General features: G+C 41.9%; 1 protein-coding gene across 1 annotated transcript; it reads right to left on the bottom strand.

Annotated features, from left to right (window-relative positions):
• Positions 1-445: 445 nt before the first annotated feature.
• On the bottom strand, positions 446-1,870 carry LOC133294399 (uncharacterized). The gene has a single exon (XM_061493049.1). The coding sequence runs from the start codon at positions 1,868-1,870 to the stop codon at positions 446-448; it is 1,425 nt and encodes a 474-aa protein (XP_061349033.1).
• Between the last annotated feature and the right edge of the window lie 379 nt (positions 1,871-2,249).

Here is a 2,249-nt window from a genome sequence, read left to right as displayed (position 1 = left end):
CTCTCCAATTTTTATGAGCTCTTGCCGGAACCAGTTCATTTTTTTGGTTCGCCACTATAGTCACTCCAGACTTTTTGGGAACCACTTGAACCGGGCTGACCCACTGGCTATCTGAAATGGGATAAATGATGTCGGCCTGTAAAAGCTTGGTGACTTCCTTCTTCACCACTTCTAGGATAAGCGGGTTCAGGTGCCTCTGGGGTTGCCTCACTGGTTTAGCACCATCTTCAAGCAAAATGTGGTGCATGCACATGGAAAGGCTGATTCCCACAATATCTGCTAAAGTCCATCCAATTGCTTTTTTATTTTCTTTCAGTAATGCCAGAAGTTTTTCCTCCTGCTCAGGTAGAAGGTTCTTGGCCACTATCACATGTAACTGCTCACTTTCCTCCAGATATGCATACTTCAAATGGTCAGGCAGAACCTTCAGTTCCAACTTAGGTTGCTACTCAATGGATGGAAGAAGTCTAGTGGGTGCAGATTCTGCAGAAAACACATTAACAGCTATGCCTGCAATCAAATCCTCATAAACAGAATCATGATCCTCAATAATTTCAACAGGCAATTTAGAATTCAACATCAATGTAGAACCACTATGCAAAGCAGAATCAATGTCAGGCTCATCATCATGATAAGAATTAGAAACAGAACCCAAATCATTCAATGAATCATTAAAATCAAAACAGCACAAGGCGATCTCAGCACAAATTGTACAGTCACTACTATCATTACAATCACATGAAAGATCAGAATCAAGGAAGGATGAAAATTCTAGATATTCAGCAATCAAATCAACAGAAGCATCATCAACAATATCATCAATAAAATCAATGCAGAAAATAGAGTGCTCTTCCCTAGGATATTTCATGGTATCAAAAATATTAAAATTGATAATACTATCACCGAATTCCATAGAAAGAGTACCAGCATGCACATCTATCTTAGTCTTAACAGTTTTCACGAAAAGCCTACCAAGTATAATTGTACTACTAGGAGTCTCACCCTCCATCCCTAAGACATAGAAATCAGTAGGAAAAATCAGATTGTTCACCCTAACTAATATATCTTCAACTACACCAGAAGGATGAACACTACTCCTGTTGGCTAACTGAACCACTATACCAGTAGCACGCAAGGGACCAAGACCGAGAGACTTATACACAGATTCAGGCATAACATTAATGAATGCTCCTAAGTCTAACATACAATCATGAAAAATAGAATTTCCAATAATGCAAGGAATAGTAAACGTCCCTGGATATTGGCACTTCTTGGGCATGGGCTGGATGAGTGCTGACACATTCTGACTGACGCTAACTCGCTCATCTCCTTTCAGCCTTTTCTTGTTGGTGCACAACTCTTTCAGAAACTTGGCATATCTTGGAATTTGCTGAATCGCATCCAAGAGTAGAATGTTTACCTCTACTTTTCTGAAGGTGTCAAGAATCTCTTTATCTTGAGCTTTGGCCGCTTGCTTCTTAGATTGAATGGCTCTTTGTAGGAAAGGCAATGGAATGTGGATATCAGAAGTATCAGTGTTCTGCTTCCTTGAACTACTGTCACCTCCTTGAGATGACTCAACAACAGATTTGTTTGGCTCCTTCAGTTGCTTGCCAGACCGCAGAGAAATAGCACTAACATTGCCGCTTCCCTTTGGATTTGGAACTGTCTGTGATGGAAGGGAGCTGCTGGAAGGTTGGGCCTGGTTCATTGATGTCGCCAATTGCCCAATCTGTGTCTGCAAATTTTGGATTATGAATTCTGTCCTTTGTTGGAACTCCAGATTGCTGGTGGCCATCTGTTTCACTAAGTCCTCCAAGGAAGGACCTCTGCCACTATTTTGTTGATGCACTGGTGGTTGTTGTTGCATCTGTTGGGGAGCAGCTTGCTAGAAGTTCTGTCTCTGTTGTGGAATGAATTGCTGCTTCTGCTGATATGGAATATTTTGCTGATTCTGGTTCCATCTGAGGTTGGGATGATTCTTCCAGCCAGGATTGTATGTGTTGGAGAAAGGATTATTCTGCTGCTGGAGCTGTGGTTTCCCAAGAAAGACTGCAGCTACTTACTGGTGTGCAGGAATGGTGTCCTCTTGCAGAGAAGGACAACCATCAGTGGGGTGAGAAGGGTCACCGCATATGCCACATGGATTACCGAACTGTAGAGCAGAAGTCTAGACTGTCTGGGTAACTGCCAACTGTCTTACCATGGTTGCTAATTCGTCAAGTCTATTTTCAATTCTCTGATTGTCA

Source organism: Gastrolobium bilobum, unplaced genomic scaffold (genome assembly GCF_033153095.1).
Source record: "Gastrolobium bilobum isolate Gb01-03AN ecotype WA unplaced genomic scaffold, APGP_CSIRO_Gbil_v1 utg54129, whole genome shotgun sequence".
Classification (NCBI taxonomy): domain Eukaryota; kingdom Viridiplantae; phylum Streptophyta; class Magnoliopsida; order Fabales; family Fabaceae; genus Gastrolobium; species Gastrolobium bilobum.
This window is presented reverse-complemented; position numbering and strand designations above follow the sequence as displayed.